At 37.5% G+C, this 17,137-nt stretch overlaps 1 protein-coding gene across 8 annotated transcripts in view; it reads left to right on the top strand.

The window, feature by feature from the left end:
* The window catches only part of NEO1 (neogenin 1), a 108,755-nt gene that overhangs the window by 60,835 nt on the left and 30,783 nt on the right, over positions 1 to 17,137 (top strand). For 5 of the 8 annotated variants that reach the window (XM_080980264.1, XM_080980258.1, XM_080980261.1 and 2 more), the window contains exons 8-16: positions 4,033 to 4,252; positions 5,142 to 5,296; positions 6,751 to 6,899; positions 8,960 to 9,098; positions 10,713 to 10,762; positions 11,715 to 11,856; positions 14,567 to 14,677; positions 16,144 to 16,338; positions 16,808 to 16,903. In XM_080980264.1, the coding sequence (XP_080836390.1) occupies positions 4,033 to 4,252; positions 5,142 to 5,296; positions 6,751 to 6,899; positions 8,960 to 9,098; positions 10,713 to 10,762; positions 11,715 to 11,856; positions 14,567 to 14,677; positions 16,144 to 16,338; positions 16,808 to 16,903 (1,257 nt within the window). The remainder of the gene's footprint in view (positions 1 to 4,032; positions 4,253 to 5,141; positions 5,297 to 6,750; positions 6,900 to 8,959; positions 9,099 to 10,712; positions 10,763 to 11,714; positions 11,857 to 14,566; positions 14,678 to 16,143; positions 16,339 to 16,807; positions 16,904 to 17,137) is intronic. The other 3 variants (XM_080980265.1, XM_080980262.1, XM_080980263.1) reach the window with 1 other exon arrangement.

Here is a 17,137-nt window from a genome sequence, read left to right as displayed (position 1 = left end):
TCTTCCATTTTATAATGCATAATTTCTGATAGAATTTGTTTCAGGCACAGTGCAGTGTTTATCCATGGATTTGTTGCTTCTGAAGGAAGTAGATAAATGTGACTTTTTATTGGCTCTGTGTAAAAACATACTGTGCCTTTGTGTTGCTCTTATGTTAACACTGGTATCTTATCTAAAATACAGCATAACTTTGGGTTGAAAGGATAGGAAGAGTTGCTTTCCTTTCTGAATTTTCTTTGTATGATGCATTGATAATGACACACCTTTTTGATTATTGTACATGACAGGAAATTTTTAATGACTTCCTTTAAAACAAAATATGTCATGGGTGTGGGAGGAATGTTTTTATCACACTTTTATGACTTCCTTTAAAAGTTTACGTTGGAAAAAATTAAAACATTCTCCATGCCAAAGTGGCATAAAATTTTATGGGTTGATTTGGGGATGAGCTCAGAAAGTACTCATTTCACAAAACTTAAATAGGGCAGTCAACTATTAAAATCTTTAAAAGTAAGTGTTTCATTACATTTTCAGAATAGATTACAAAAATCAGAACGATAGTAATGCAAGGCAAAAGAAAAACGTGGATATCTGTGTTATAGTAGACCAGTCCGTATCAAGCTTGAGATAATCATGTAATTTGAGAAATAAAAAGGGTCCAATCTTTTTGAATCAGAGTTCTCCTTATCATAGCCTTAGGGCAGCACTGCATATTATGATTCCTGCAGAATACACCAGTGTGGTATAATACTTGCGTTCCTCTGGAACAGTTACAATATCTAGCATTGTTATTAATTTAGTGCTCTCAACGTTTTTTCTTGAACTTTCCTATCACCCCGCCCCCTACCCCCAGCCACACACTTTTCCTTCTCATTCATCTCACTCTTTGCTAGCCAAACCTACTTAATTCTTCACAGCTTCCAGGAACCTTGAATCACCTTTGAAATTGATGCAAATGTATAAGTAGTACTTGTGGCAACTAACAATTGCCTCTAGTTGACACTTGAAAATATCGCTGAAAATAAAATAAAAGAAGAAATTTGTTCTAATAATATGTTAAGCAGATGCAATTTCTAAGGGGAAATTATTATTGTTGTTTAATATGGTTGTAGAAGCCAGGGTAGTATTAGCCTGCTATTGGAAATAAAATTACAATCTTTCTATTTGGGAACAGATGATCAAATTATGGAGTTTAGTCATAATGGTTATGCTAATGAGTTTTCATTAGGGTTAATGAAGGGAAACGGGAGACTATACAATTTTAAAGAAAAAATGATATTTAGTGAATATTGAATTCAGCTCTCAGGACAACTAATTAAAGACAGTAATTGTTTCACTGTCTCATAAGGGAAAGTATTCTTTGAAAAGATTGTGAATGTGTTAGTGTACAGTAGTAAAAAGTTTTGTATAAACTTGAAAATATTCATTTAGTCTTTTATTGGTGTCAAAACAGAAAAAAGTTACCTCACCATCATACATTTTGCCCTCCTGACCTAGTTGTGCTAATGCTAATGATAAGTAACAACAACAATAATTTGTTACTTGTAGCCGGCCCATCTGACTGGGTTCCAACAGAAAATAACAGCACAGTTAAACTTCAGATATTAAAATATTCCTGATACAGGGCTGCCTTCAGATGTCTTCTAAAGTCAGATAGTTGTTTATTTCTTTGACATCTGATGGGAGGGCGTTCCACAGGGCAGGTGCCACTACCAAGAAGTCCCTCTGCCTGGTTCCCTGTAACTTTACTTCTTGCAGTGAGGGAACCGCCTGAAGAGCTGGACTTCAGAGTCCGGGCTGAACAATGGGGTTGGAGATGCTCCTTCAGATATACTGGGCTGAGGCCGTTTAGAGTTTTAAAGGTCAGCACCAAAACTTTGAAGTGTGCCCAGAAACATACTGGGAGCCAATGTAGATCTTTTAGAGCCAAGGTTATATGAGCGCACTGCAGTGGTCCAAGCAGGAGATAACCAGAGCATGTACTACTCTGGCGAGACACGGTGTAGGGTCTTAGCCATCATACCAAGTGGAGCTTGGTAGACGGCCGCCCTGGACACATAACTGAGCTACGCTTCCATGGACAGCTGTGTGTCCAAAATGACCCCAAAGTTGTGCATCTGGTCCTTTAGGAACACAGTTACCACATTCAGGACCAGGGAGTCTCCCACACCTGCCCACCCCCGTCCCCCCAAAACAGTATCTCTGTCTTGTTGGGATTCAACCTCAGTCCGTTGACCATCCTCCACCTGTCTCCAGACATTCACATAGGCCATTTACCACCCTCACTGGTGTCACTCAGAAAAAGAGACCCTTTCTCCTGTGTGCTATTCCCAGGTGGTTCAATAATATGGGCACAGCAAGTTACCTTGGCGTAGAAATATCTCATCCTATTCTGTTTTTCTTTACTTTTTCTCAACCATGTTGTTAAAAGAAAAACCCTACAAAGGCATTTAACCAGTATATTTTTTACTTCCCTGGGTACTTAGTTGACTTTTTGCAATCTGCCCACACCACATCATATGATAAGGCACCTTCCTCTTGTGTTCCTTAATCTTATGCATTTAGCCTCTATTACTTTGAGAAATCCTGGGCCATTTCCTGCCATTTCGGTGCTTAAATCAGCTTACAAATAATTAAAACATAAGGCAGTAAAACATTGCATAATTTTCTGTTCGTAGTAAAATGTTCATGTTTTAGCTAATTTACAATAATAAATAGTTCTAATTGAATCTATTCTTAAATTAGATCAGCCTCAGCAGTGTTTATTGGCCAGGGCTCCATATTATCTACTTAATTGAGCTTTCAGTTGCATGAAATTATTAAATAATCTTCTGAACTGTTGGAGTAGAATTAAAAGCAAAAAGAGGCAGCTAATTGCACAACAATTTTAGCTGTACTGCACCATTTCTTTCAAATATCCTTGAAGGTAGATATACATGGAAATATATTGCAGGGATTCAAAATATAAAGAACTATTTATGTAAAGATTTTCTCAAAACAGGGAAGCCTTATTTCTAGGTCTTCCTTAGAATTGATTGTACAAGCTGTTTAAAAATAAATGCTTGCTCTCATTTCTGAATATTTTCATTGATTGGTTGGTTGGTTGTGTACATATAAAATGTGTTTGTACACACACATACGCACCCTTCATATTTTCAATTAATTCACTTTCATCTTAAAATACTTCCATCCTTTTTCTATTAATGTTCAAGGAGTTTACAATAAAATTAAAACGAGAAGTTAATTGTTCGTTGTTATTCTTATTTTAATGCAGTGGCACTTCAAATAATTTGTGAAATTAAGCATGCCAGGCTTGCTCTAATAATGATGGCATGCAGTGCGATAGCTAGGTGCTGTTTAATCATGAGGAATAATGATTCATGAAGAGAACACGTTACTGGAGTGAAAGATTGAAACTCTTTGGGGGTAGGCGTTAGTGGATCTCCTGTTCATATTCTTCACATACTGGTTGGAAATGGTTTCAAACTACCTTAGGATTCTCACACTCCTTTAATAGATGAATTCACAACTGAGCAACTTAAAATATGCACAAAAGAATCACTACACCAAGCTAATCAATGTCTATTTTATTCTTATGACTAGTATAAACTTGTTTTTTCAGTTATTCAAAGAAAAATTGAAGTTCTTCTTGAAGTATGCTTATTTGATTGCAGATTTAATGATTTTCTAATAAATATTTCAGTGCAAAAAAAGTTTAAATGTCAAACTGATGTTTTCATTCTGAGGTGCTACTTTATCCTCAATTTTCACCCTTCCCTTCCCACTTCCATTATAATGGAGATTTGACTGCCTGCTCTATAGTGATGTCTCCTTTGATATTTCCCATTAGTTTTCAGTAGTTACCTTTTTTGCCTGCATGCCAACCTTCAGTTTAATGGCCTTTTTTGTGTGTTCATTTTGTTTTGTTTCCCATCGTGGTTTTGTTTATTTCTTTTTTGGTTTTTTTCTGTTTTCTCTTTAAATCGTCGTGATGTATGCCCTTCATATTCCCCAATGTTTGCACATGACAAGATGTTGCCATCCCAACATTACCTCCCACTTCACTGACCAGTGCCACTACTGACCATCTAGCACCAGCTACAAGTGGACCGTTGCCTTCTGCCCCTCGAGATGTTGTGGCTTCCCTTGTCTCTACCCGCTTCATCAAGCTGACCTGGAGAACACCTGCATCCGATCCTCATGGAGACAATCTCACCTACTCTGTGTTCTACACCAGGGAAACCGTAAACAGGTATAATTTTTTATATACAAATTTACAATATAGTAATTTCTTTACTTGACTGTTTTTAAGCTTTAGTTTTCTTATCTGTACCACTCCAAAGGCCTGGTAAGAAGTTCAGAAGTTTCCAACTAAAATAAAATGCTGTGACTTTTTTTAAAAAAGAAAGACACATTTTATGTAGTTGCTTGGAGAGATACATGGGCTCAACTTGAATTTTCAGAGTGAAGAAATAAGGATGAGATGTTGTCAGATAGACACTTGTGGCTTCATCCTGTTTGCCTCTTGCCTTGCTTCTTGTGAGAGTATCTGATGAGGGAAAAACAATTTGTGTCTGTCTAGTGCATTTAAACACTTAAGAACACACATTGAAAAAATATTATTGAAACTTCAAGAAGTTGTTTGGATCTTAGAGCCATTGAATCGGCTTTGTTTCTGAATTGTGAATGCTATTCTTTGAGAATACCCTCAAAGTGAGGAATCATGTATTTCTAGAAGAATCAAACATGAATACTGGCTGTCCTTGGTATAGCACTTATTTTGGGAGCTTTGCTTTTGTGGGACTTCAAAACTACTTTAGCTGGGAAGGAGTTCTTTAATTATGTTGGAAGCTGTGGAAGGCCTATGGTTTAGTGAGAGAGCACGTGCTTTGTATGCAGATCATCTCAGGTTCATTTTCAGGTAGGGCTGGGAGAGACATCTGTAACTGTGCAGAGGTCTACTCAAAGAATAACATTTACAGATAAGCAAATCCCATCTCCCCCATCATTACTTTGTCATTACTCTGTCCTGTGAACATTATTCTGAACTAATATCTTCCCTGTGGTGCTGTCATTTACTGCTTATGTGTACCAAATATTTTCTAACCTCAAGTTTTTCCCCATGTGCCTTTTTTTTTAAGGGAGCGTGTTGAAAACACAAGCCATCCTGGGGAAATGCAAGTGACAATTCAAAACCTAATGCCTGAGTCTGTGTATGTTTTCAGAGTGGTAGCTCAAAACAAACACGGGCCTGGAGAAAGTTCATTGCCACTTAAGGTGGCAACACAACCTGAGGGTAAGCTTTAAACATTTCCACCCTGTTTGTTGCTGTTGCTGTGGCAGATGGTGATAAAATATTTTTATCCTTTTCACACAATGCAGTTGTAGCTGCGCTCTGATTAACTTGCTATATAATTCTGTATAATCACACTTGTATCACTTAAGCCTGGTTCCTTTAAGATATGCTCATGTTATGTTAAAGTCAGTTGTCTATTTTAATGATTTAGAGATGATCCAGTGAAAGTTACCCTACTTCTAAGCCTACATGGCAAAAAAAATCTCAGCATATTATTAATAGGACAATCCTATGCATATTCACTCTAAATAATTTCCACTTTGTGCAATAGTGCTTACTACCTAGCAAGTGTGTTTAGGATTGCAGACTAATTCTTATGTTGAAATTAGTAGTATTTAAAAGATAAGACTTCTGCCTGCATAGTAACAAAGGAAGTTTAGTTTTGGCTGGATCATGTTCTAAGCATGTGTGCAATCTAATCTTGCATCGGATAATCCCTTACGGATAAAATTCAATTTAAATTTATCTTTGGATGCAAATAGTTTTATGGCAATGTTAAGCTTCTTGTGCAGTCTCATTATACTTGAGATGAAGCACAAAGTACACTTATGTCAGGAAGAAAAAGAAGTTAGGGAGCATAGGATCATAGAGCATAGAAGTCAAATCTGCTTTAAAAACTCCCAAGTTTGAATTATGATATGAGAGATGATATGAGATACCACAATCAACTTCAGCATGGCCTTTTAAAAAACCAATTTAGCATAAAAATTGCCTCTCTAAAAACATTTTTAATTGCTAAAGTATGGCCATTCTTTGCCTTCTATGTTCAACATCCATTTTAGGTTGGGTAGGTTGATTCACATTTTTTTGTTTTTTGTTTGTTTCAGTGCTCATTAAAGGTTCACTTTTCCCGTATCTTATTATTGATGTTCAGCCATGAAATTGGCATATTGGGCAGTTTGAATGCTTTCACTTCCATTTTTTATTAACCACAGGTTAATGTTGCATCCGAACCCTAAATTAATTAATTTTAACTATATTTTGTTGAAATAAGCTGTGTTCATAACCCATTGGTTGCAGTTTCAATTGTTTCAAAGAAAATTGGTTGCAGTTGTTGTGGATTTAGATGAAACAACAAGCTGTGGATAATCAAAAATGGAAGTAAAGATTAAAGAAGTAGAAGGAAACATGTGAGCCTGAGATTTTCTATGGCTCATTCCCAACACAATAAATCAAGCTATATTTTAACATCTGAACCAGTGGAAAGGAATTAGCATAATTCAGCTGTGTGCGCTATTCATGGAGAGCCACATTGGTTCCCAAACATGTCCATTCACCCTGTTTCACTTAAATTCTGTTTAGAATTTCAGAGCTCTTTGCTTCATATATGCAATATAAAGTGTAATGAAATTTTTTTTTAGTAATGCTTATAATACATCTTGTTTATTTTTCAGTTCAGCTTCCTGGCCCAGCCCCTAATATTCGAGCATATGCAAACTCACCCACATCAATCACTATTAGTTGGGCAACACCTTTATCTGGCAATGGTGAAATCCAAAACTACAAGCTGTACTACATGGAGAAGGGAGCAGACAATGAGCAGGTATGATGCATAGCATAATATTAGCAGAACTTTAGGCTTTTTTGCCTGTGGTAAGATTACTGTTTTCATTATAGTTCTCATTTCAGAATTTGGATGTTATTTTGTTGGATTTTATTAACAGACAAACAGCAGGAGAGAATACCTTTTAATATTTTGCAGCAAATGGACATGTTGCAATTGCTAGACAAATTCTAGTTTCACTTTTTGAAGTTTCTCTCTTTGAAGCATTAAAGCTATTGCAGGTAAACTGAGGGTAGAATCCAAGTGTTTCTGGACTCTAATTCCATCACCCCCCAGCTAGCATGAACAATAGTCACATATTGTGATGGGACGATGAGCTGCTTGTGTGTAAAATCCTAGTCCCTCAGAGTTTGGTCAAGTTTGCAAACCTCTGTCTGTAACGGAGCCCCTTAAACATGGCTCCGTCAGTCGCTGGCAGATTCCGACAGTGGTTGCTTTCGGAATCGCTTCCAACATAAAAGCTCCTTAACGGAAACACGTCTTCTGGACTCTCTGCGTGACAGTTTCCGGCGAGGAGTGGGTGTCCCTACAGGAGGTCCTGAAACCTCCCCACTGTTTTCGCTGGAAGTGTCTCTGAGCCATCCCTCCAGCTCCCTTTCCCTCAGCTCAGCTCCTCTCCCCCTACTGGTTCCCTCTTCAGCTGCTGAGTCTCTCCCAACCTGTGTGAGCCCTTTCACTTCCCTTCCTTCCGATGGCAGTTCCCTGACACATATGATCAGTTATTATTTAGCCACCCCTGAGATAAACCAATGAGATTCTCATAAACATACACTAGTTTTCTTTTACAAAAAGCATCCATTGATTTACTTAAATGCCTTACCCCTTAAGACTTTTATTGCCATTTTTCTTTAACTAGATAGCCTGCAGGTCATTTATTTCAACTAGTGTTGAGCCATGGGGGTTTGATTTTGTCAAAACACATTTAACTTTGAAAACAGCCCCCTACCCAATGAATGTCAGGACCAGAGTGTTCACATATTCAGGAAGTTCTGCCCTTACTTTCCTGATTGGCTAGAATCATGCACATGGCTAATCTAATTCAAAATAGATTTGCCCTAACTCAAAATAGATTTGTTTGCCCTTGGTGAAGAAAGCATATAGCCAAGCCTGACTGACTTCATAACATTGCTAAGCCATCATATTTGTTATGTCACTGAGGCAACAGCCGCTGGGTGAACAGTGACAGAGAACATTTTCAAAGGTGTGGCAAACATTTCAGTCATATTTTGGATCTCAAATGCCTTGGCTCCCGAACAAATCAGCTCTCGAACGACCGAAACCCGGAAGTGAGTGTTCTGGTTTTCGAATGATTTTCAGAAGCCAAATCGGAAGCCATGCCTTGGTTTTCAAGCGGTTCCAGGAGTTGAACGGACTCCCGGAACGCATTCTGTTTGAGAACCAAGGTACGGCTGTATAATATTTTTGAGAGCCATGGAGTTATCTTTGGACAGGACTCTGCACTGTGTTTTAATTGGGTGTCTGTGTGTGTGTGTGTGTGTGTGTGTGTGTGTGTGTGTATGTACTGTTTAGATATTTTTAAGTAAATAATGAAAGAAAGAAAGTTATCATGGTAGCCTTTTTCAGACAGCCATCGAAACCATTCTTATATTATAGAGAATGTGCTGCAGCAAGTACTGAGCTTTCCCCACCCGCCTCACTTCTGCCTTTCACTTTCAATTTTAAGTAAACTTCATTTTTATATTACATATGAACTCTGGGAACTACTGTTTATTTTAACCCTAGTTAGTTTACAAAGCAGGCTATCAAAGCATAGTTTGATAGCCAGCTTTGTTATCTAACTCGAGTTAGACTAAACCACAGCTCCCCTAATTTATATACGTGAAAGCTTTCACTCTGCTCATGCACAGATGGTAGAAGGAAATGTGAATCTGAGGTTCAGTGTGACTTGTTCTTGATTATCTAACAATGATCTAGAGATTACGATGAACAGAAATGAACAAAGCATTCATAGCAGTAGTCTTTTAATCCCTGGGTGTTTTAAAAAAGATGCATCTTGGTTTACATCTTTTCAAATATAGGACATTGATGTTGGAGGTCTTTCCTATACAATCAGTGGTTTGAAAAAATACACAGAATATAGTTTTCGAGTGGTGGCCTACAATAAACATGGTCCAGGAGTTTCCACACAAGATGTTGTTGTTCGAACTCTGTCAGATGGTGAGTATCTTCTGATTACAAACAAATTTCTGAACAATTTCCTCATTTAAATGGATTTTTAATTGCCAAGTTTAGTTTCTGCATTATGGTACTATACAGGAAAAAGAAACACAACAATGGCAGATTCTCCAGCTCTGGAATTACAGAGCCAACTCCTCCCACCAGCCATTGTTAGGTTACATCTTTCTTAGTGCAATCTGAATGAGTCTTGTTTGATTGACTTCTTTGTCCCACAATCAGCCAGTTGCAGACTTACCACATGTTACCACCACCCAAGTTTTCTCTTCTCTCCATCCTTGCTTTGAAGAAGACTTAGGGCGAATTCAAAATCTTGCACACCGTTTTGTGGTATTATGGTTGGCCTGTTATTGGATATTTTCTTATGGGCCAACACATTTATCTGTCACATTCAGCATTTTATTACTCATTTCTTTCTTTTAATTTTTTATAATTCTTTACTTTCTTACAATTCTTTACTTACCCATTGAGGATAAATGTTTTAAGCCAGTACACATTTTAAAGCAGCTGATTTTATTACATCATGATGTGCTGTTGCGATTTGGTTATAAGTATGATAGAAATTCTTAAATTCACTATTTGGGCTGATTTCTATGTGGCATGTCTATTTGTAGAATTACAGCATATTGTCTGGGTTTCTGTGTGTGCAACAAAGTGATTTCACATTCACAGAATGTTTTCATAGGATCATTGCAATACTAGTAACTTGATGAGACTATATCTTATACAGTTCTCCAGTTTGCTCTAGACATCTTTAGACTGCAGTTGAAATAAATATTGCTAAAGTTCTTAAGGTGCTGGGCTACTTAGCCTTCTGCAAAAAGTAAATTAAAGAATCAAATACTTCTATGAGTGACCTTACCTACACAGACTGCTGCATGATTCCCTGCCCTGGCCTAGCTGCCTTCCAGTCAGCCTCCACTGATACACAGTAATTCTGAATAGGGTGCAGCTGGATTATTCAACCATGCCCAGTGCGGCAATGCAAAATAATGCCCTGTCCTCCGAAGAGACTGTATTGCCTCTCTACATGAGTAACTGCTCTGACTGGCCTAGAACCATATCTCATGGTGTGCTTTTCTGAGGTCAAATAAACCTTTTTGTGTGTGTGGATAAGGTAAAAGTTGACTCTGTCAAGTCTAAGAATGAAATATGCTTTCAATTTTTATTGAGGAATATTCTCTGGCTATCAGAAACTAATGTTGCTGTATTTCAGAGTATGTATCAGTAGCCATTTTTGTAGACTTTAAAGAAATTGTTCTCTTTATGAAATATATATCCTTCCTGTCTAGTTGCTCACAGAATTTATATAGAATCCACAAATAGTTCCTATCCACAAATTGGTGAGGCCCAGACCTTTCTGGTTCCCTGTAAGCAAACTACTGGTTCTCAGTCCATTATTGAGTGTTTACTCTCTGATGGTTATATACTGTGCAGTGCAAGGACTGGTTCATGCTGTAAAATATGTAGTCTGTTACTAAGAATCCCATAAATATGGGGAGGCAATATAGAATATTATAAATTATACATAACTTACTTCATTTATATAATTTATTTTGACACTCACTCTTGAATAACTTACTTTAATGTTTCTAGTTCCCAGTGCTGCACCCCAAAATCTAACTCTGGAAGTGCAAAACTCCAAGGTAAGATACTCTCAGTTTGTTTCTGTAGATATACTTGAAGATTAGAACTAGCTCAGATCCTCTAGCACTTGTTTTCCAAGGGGACTCTCCACATGACAATTTCCCATGTATTAGCTCAATTTACAAATTATGGTTTGGATGAACAAGCAAGCATGATGGTGTGTGCACATTATTATTCTTTTTGGCTTAGAACAAACCTTGGCTACAGTTTCTAGTTTGTTTGGAATGACACAAACCGTGCCTGGGTTTACAGAAAATTCTAAGCCAAACCATGGCTTAGTTCTTACTAGTACAGCAGCAGCAGGACCATGGGAAGAGTGAAGCAGATGTAATTTTCATAGTTTTACTTAGTGTTGTGTGTGAACCAGACCATAGATCTTTATCATCCTGAGTTGCCTGTTTTTCTTAGCCCAAATGCTGAGCCTATGAGCAGTAACAATTTTTTTTGTTTCTATGTATCAGCTGGCTCCTTTGGTCATCTACATTTTTTGAATGTTTTGGGCAAAATTTCAGTTTGCATGCTTAACACTGGAACAGGTAGTGTCTTCTATTTTATTCAGTGTGCAGCTGGTTAAGCAATTCTTTGCTTCAGAAACAGTGAATACAAGGATTTCCAATATTTCAGAGTATCTTTTGGAGATTATTTGGTATGGAAGAGAAATAAAATTCAGATTTGACATATACTAGTGCCTGCAAATTGTTCATGGTCTGCTACTTAATTCCTAAGATGTGAGGGTATAAAAATCAAATACTGTTCTCTGCAGTCTGAACTGCAGAGCTGCTTCGAGATACATCATTTTAATGCCTAAGGTGTTATGTAAGTTTGCACACAATATTGCAGATTACATATAAATTGTTTCCTGAACCAGTCTAATGGAGATTGATGAAGCATGAGAATTAGCATAGTTTAATGCAAAGAACATGATTTATACTGTCTTTTAACTTCCCACAGAGCATTATGATGCATTGGCAGCCCCCTCCTGCAGGAACACACAATGGGCAAATTACTGGCTATAAGATCCGTTACCGAAAAGTGACTCGCAAAAGCGATGTGACTGATATTGTTGGGACACAACTTTCACAGCTAATTGAAGGTGAGTAAGCATGCATTCTTCATCTAAAAGTAGAATCAGCTAATTACAGGTTCTTTATTCTAAGCAAGGCTATTTAGCATGTGCTTTTCATAGTAAGGATGGGCAAGGAGATCTTTTCTGAGATGTACAGCCGCAGTACAGTACCACTGATAAAGAGTATACTCTTTATCAGTGGTATTGTATGTTGTCGTTGTCATTGCTGCTACTGTTGTTGTTACTTTTAAAATCTCAGAAGAATCATAAACATGTAAACAACAATAACATAACTGTTGAAAGGGACATAGTTATAATATTATAAGCATACTATAACATTAACCGATTTTGGTAACTAAAACCACCACCATTTTGAAAAAACAACCACCAGTGATGCAGGATGGATACCAACTGGAATAAATGATGTGAGCACTGAACGTGCCTTACTTGTAGGGTGTTAGATGATTCCCCATCCTGCGGCATCCTTTTTTTGTGGGGTGGGGAATTGAATATATCCAAATTCTCTCCCACCTCCCTGGACCAGCTTTACCACACACCTGTCAGTCAGCTGATATTATAAAGAAGGAAGAAGCTGCTATGCTCACCAATCATGTTTGGATCTTTGGCTAGACCATCCTTCTTTGAACACCTGCTTTACGCACCGATCACTTAATAGGTACTGGAAGTGTGCCATCAGAGAGACTCCCTTTAACTGTTAAAGAGGATGTACGGCAAAAGGTTGCCTCAAATCAAGGATCAGGTATTAATTTTGTACTGCCTCATAAAAGGTGTGAACAGAGACTCATATAGTCACTTCCAAATCTCAGGTGGGGCTCTTTCGTAAACAAACCAACAAAACTGCAGAAGTAGCTTTGCCCTGTGGTTGGCTGTTGGGAAGCGCAGAGCAGATGGCTTGCAAAGCACCTTGTGCAGTGCTTCCAAAGCACCAAGAGTTGACTGCATTTTATGGAAGGCCAAAAATAATCTTGGGAATAAAGCAAAAATGGGGAACCTCCAGCCCACATGTGTGATTAAGCCCACCTGTCCCCACCATTTGACCCACTATGCTGTTTTTATCAAGTCTCTCCTATACCTGATGTCATATGTGGTATTAGGTGAGGAGCAAGTAAAAGTGGGCTTTGCAGGCACCGCTGATTACCCTTGTCTTTTTGTTCTTGGTTGCCTTGCGGTAGTTTGTGTGTTTACTGTAGTTGGTTCATTTTGCCTTTTAAACTCGTTCCTTATTCATCTTGGGTATTAGTGGGTAGTTCCCACTTCTTCTCTTCAGCCCTGTCTTCCCAGACCCAGAAATGAGACCTAACTGAGCTAGGAATGTCCTTCTAACCTGTGCTATCCATATGCTGATGATGCCCAGCTCTATTTCTCCTTGTCATTGGAGTTTGGTGAGACTATGCAAGTTCTGGATTGGTGTCTGACCACTGATGAGTTGGATGTGGTCCTGGTTATGGAATACTTGTTTTTGTTGGTTACTATGTTATGTATTTTTGATTTTTTATATTGTAAATCGGCCAATGATCCTTTGCTGAAAGGTAGTATAGAAATTTAATTAATAATAGTAATAATACTCCTATAACTATCCATTTGGCACCAACTTTACTATTTTAGATGCCAAATTAAGTTTATTTTCCTGAGCATTTAATTAGTAATTAACTGTATTCGCCATTACTCAATTTTTAGTATTTTTTTTGTTCATTTGGATTTTATTGGTTGAATTGTTGTGAACCACCTTAAACTCTTGGTTATGGAGAGGCCAGATACAAATACTTCAAAGAAATAAATAGGCAAATGTGTTTTTAAAAGACACATAAATTAACTCCCATTTTTCAGAAGTGTAAAATGTTCCATTAAGTAATTTAGAAAGCCCCTTCTAACAAGACTTGTTTTAACCAGTTCAGTGAAGCTGAGCTGACCTCTGTGTCTAACCAACTTAGTCCCAGGGTATAGCATGAAGGCACATTCAGCCATCACATTCCTGAAGCTAAGCAGGTTTGAGTCTGGTCAATGCCTGGATGGTGACCACCCAGGAGCCACATATATGGCACCTTGAATTGCATGATGAAGAAAAGGTGGCATATAATAATATAAGTGCTCACATACATGGAGGAGTAGCATTATTTAAAATGATGGGAATCTGGTTTATTTAAGGCGGTTGATGATGATGTGAATGGGTTGGGTATCAAATCTTTATTTTTTACTTGGATTAAGTTCTCTTTGAAGAGGACATACAATGAGTTTCTATTCTGCAGATAAAATATGAGTAAACCCTCTGAAAACAAAGTCTTCCAATTTGCCATAAACAAGTAGCCCACATGCTCTTTTGCTGTTGCCTGACAGGGAAGGTCAATGTAATGTGTCAATCCTGTCACAAACTGACAGATAATCTGTGTCGATTGAATCAGTTGGAGTCCTACTGCAAGTATTGTTGATTTCCATGCATAGCCTCAGGTTATGCTTGAGTAGTCTTAAGAGGTGAAAGGCCAAATTGTAAAACACTTAGCTTCCTAGATCTGTGTCACAGTTGACCTAAATTATATCATTGAAAAAACAACTATATAGGATATTCATTTAGGCACTTACTTAGTTTCATTTTAATAAGCTATTTAACTATCAGGTTGGATGAATTGTTGATATTTTAATTGGAAGTAATGGCATCATATTCACTGTGGGAGTTATATTTTCATAATGCTGATTTATTTATTATTATTTTTTGTATCAGGTCTGGAACGAGGAACAGAGTACAGCTTCCGGGTGGCTGCTTTAACAGTCAATGGTACAGGACTACCTACTGATTGGGTGTCAGCAGAAACATTTGAAAGTGATCTTGATGGTATGGATATAAAGATGCACCATTAATCTTACTATTAAAAATGTGTTTTAACAGTGCATGCCCAGGGAGAAATGTGGAGATCCCCCCCCCCACCTTTTGTCAGAAATGAAAAGTATTTCATAGAGCATTGGGGCTGGGGTGGAGCAGGAAGAGAGAAGGGAACATATCGCTGTTGCTGAGAAAACTAGGCTGACATGCATTTTAATTTGATTGCAGCAGATTTATTTTTTTGTATATTTACTTATTTATTTATAGGCTTATATACCACATACTAAACAAAGTATCTAGGCAGTGCACATAGCACATCCAGAAAACAGCACAGGAATACTTAGTCAACATCTGGACAAACTATACACAATACCCAATTGTTGAGCTATACATTTGAAAAACCCTGTGTAAAGAGAAGAGTCTTGATTTGGCATTTGAAGCAAAGTACTGATTGTGCCTGCATAATATTAACATGCATATGTTCCACAGCCTCATTTCAGACATACTAATCACTCATAGAATCAAGGCAAATATCAAGTGGCACCCTACCTCTCTCCAGCTGAACATAACAATTGAGCAGGTATATATGGTTCAAGGCAATCCCTTGAGTAAGCGGGTTTCAAGCTGTTCAGGGCTTCATATACCAACAGCTTTACCTTGAATTTGGCACAATAGCCTATAGGCAGCCAGTGCAGAAAGTGGATGGAATTACACATCCCATTGAAAGTAATGCAGAATGGACACACATCTATATTTGTATATGGCTGTTATCCATTTACCTTCCCACCGCAGAGGTACCTATTTATCTACTCACACTGGTATGCTTTTGAACCTACTAGGTTGGCAGAAGCTAGGACAGAGCAACAGGAGCTCACCCCATTGCACGGATTCTTATCCACCCACATTGCATTATTTTCAGTGAAACAACTGGAGGAAGACTGTTGGGAAAGTTTTGCACTGGTGAGCAATGAAGTTGCCAGTGCAGAATTACAAGACAGGCTGTTGTAGCACCTTAGCAAGTAGGGCTGTGTTCCACACTGCACTGATGGCTTTGTTTTCCTAAATGACATTTCACATTCACTACAGGATCTCTGACTGGGTTTGCTAACAGATGTGAAATATGTAAAAGACCATGGAGGGTTTCTGAAGGCCTTTTCAATTCCCCTCAAAATCATTTTTGACCTGGAAAATATTGTACAATACACAGTGGGTACAGTACAATACAATACAATACAATACAATACAATACAATACAATACAATACAATACAATACAATACAATACCAATACAATATTCAGCTAGCACTATCTAGTGGCCACAACAGGGGTTTTGTGCTATTTTTTCTTGCTCTGTTGAATCCTTAAATATTCAAATTGTTGAAGAAGCCTAGGAACTCAATATTACTGCTTAACAAGCTAATAAAAAGCTTCACATTTAATGTTTAAAATAGTTAAATAATGTTCTTTCTCTATTATAGAATCTCGTGTTCCAGAAGTTCCAAGTTCCCTACATGTCCGTCCACTTGTAACTAGTATTGTTGTGAGCTGGACTCCACCTGAAAACCAGAACATTGTGGTCAGAGGTTATGCTATAGGGTATGGTGTGGGTAGCCCCCATGCACAGACCATCAAGGTGGATTATAAGCAACGATATTACACTATTGAGAATTTGGGTAAGGGAAATACAGTAATACTGATGACTACATTTTTCTTTGATATTTTTCTGAGTAAAAGTTTAAAGGCAATGCTGACCTGTATGTGTTGAGAGTACTGACTTTCTATCACCTAATTTTGCTGCCTCCGTCCACACTAAGGGTGTCCAAAAACAATAAAAAAGCAAATATATTATAGTGCATGTTTTTAGCATTGATTAGTTATGAGGCCAGAATTAATATAGCTAAGTTTATCTGGGTCTCTTTTATGTGTAAAGGGTTCACTCTGATTTTAAAAACAACTGTGGATGTATATTTTTCTAGAACAGCAGTTCACATACAATCTGAAAGAAATAAAATACTTTCATTTTATACTCTCGTGATTCATTTTTTTCAGTTGCCAAGTATGGCTGAAACTATTTTACCATCAATTGAAGAAATAACTAAGAATTTGTAGTATCAAATAATATTCTTTTTTCTTTTTCTTTAGATCCCAGCTCCCATTATGTAATAACTTTAAAAGCCTATAACAATGTTGGAGAAGGAATTCCGCTGTATGAGAGTGCAGTGACTAGGGCTTATACAGGTAAAAGATAATGCTTGCCTATTTTGTTGTAACTCAAAATGAGCAGCCTTGAATCTTGATATTGATGCTGCTTTAATGTATTACAGTTTGTGGTTTATTATTTTTATGTAAATAATATATTAAATCACAAACCATTTTACATTTGGTCCAAGTCCTTGGATTTACATTATAAGAGCTCCTGTCAAACTTTAATGTTGACCAATGCACAAATTATATGCATTTGTTTACATTGTT

This window comes from Podarcis pityusensis (genome assembly GCF_964106645.2).
Source record: "Podarcis pityusensis genome assembly, chromosome: 14".
Taxonomy (NCBI): domain Eukaryota; kingdom Metazoa; phylum Chordata; class Lepidosauria; order Squamata; family Lacertidae; genus Podarcis; species Podarcis pityusensis.
The sequence above is the reverse complement of the archived record's forward strand: the minus strand, read 5'-3'. Positions and strand labels throughout refer to the sequence as shown.